General features: G+C 31.2%; 1 protein-coding gene across 1 annotated transcript in view; it reads right to left on the reverse strand.

Annotated features, from left to right (window-relative positions):
• Positions 1-769, reverse strand: part of LOC104917155 (alpha-mannosidase 2-like) — a gene marked incomplete at its 5' end in the record, with an annotated part of 14,217 nt that overhangs the window by 9,980 nt on the left and 3,468 nt on the right. Inside the window, one exon of the mRNA XM_019611813.1 lies at positions 333-567. Within this exon, the coding sequence (XP_019467358.1) occupies positions 333-567 (235 nt within the window). The remainder of the gene's footprint in view (positions 1-332; positions 568-769) is intronic.

Below are 769 nucleotides of genomic sequence, written 5' to 3' on the forward strand. Positions count from 1 at the left end.
AGGAAAAAAAAAATTAAAAAAAAAAGCATGAAATACTTTTCTCCTCCCCACAGATTGTGTAAAAGAGATGGGAGAAGGAAAAATGAAATAAAAACACATTCAAAAGTGAAGAAACAGTATGATAAGACGACCAACAGAAAAACCTGCAGCTTTTGTATTTTAATCCCTTCCCTAACGTTCAGGTATTCACTTTTCCATTTTGTTACAAAATGTATCCTCAAATAAAATTAATAGTATATTTCTTTTTTAATGGAATTTCAATTTTTTTTTAGCTCTGGACTAACTACTCTAAACAACCTGTCTATAAAGATTTTCAGAGTATTTATTCAAGTTATCTCCACATTTTCCCTGTATAAACAAAATATACACACTGCAGAAAGGAAAAACACATACCCCAGTTCTGTCTCCAAAAGAATTCTAGTGTCTTCTGAGTTGCAAAATGTTTTTTAACTGAGTAATGAACTCTCTGTATAAGCATTTTTGAAAATCCCGCGCGTTTCAGAAGATAGGCCATTGTTGGTGAATGCCCAAAGGGATCAACTGCCCAACCAGACTTTGGTTTTACTCCTGTTGACAAGTAAAAAGTTAAAATGGATTAAAAAAATTCTTACTGTTCATTGAAAGAAACATGTACCAATATAGTTCAGACCATTAAATACAGAATCTCAAAGAAAATAAAATAAAATACACAGCTGAGTACTAAGCCTCCTCCAGAACACACCTTGAAATTAAATATCTAGAATTAAACAGATAATTACTTATGAAAAAA

Source organism: Meleagris gallopavo, unplaced genomic scaffold (genome assembly GCF_000146605.3).
Source record: "Meleagris gallopavo isolate NT-WF06-2002-E0010 breed Aviagen turkey brand Nicholas breeding stock unplaced genomic scaffold, Turkey_5.1 ChrUn_random_7180001956332, whole genome shotgun sequence".
Lineage (NCBI taxonomy): Eukaryota > Metazoa > Chordata > Aves > Galliformes > Phasianidae > Meleagris > Meleagris gallopavo.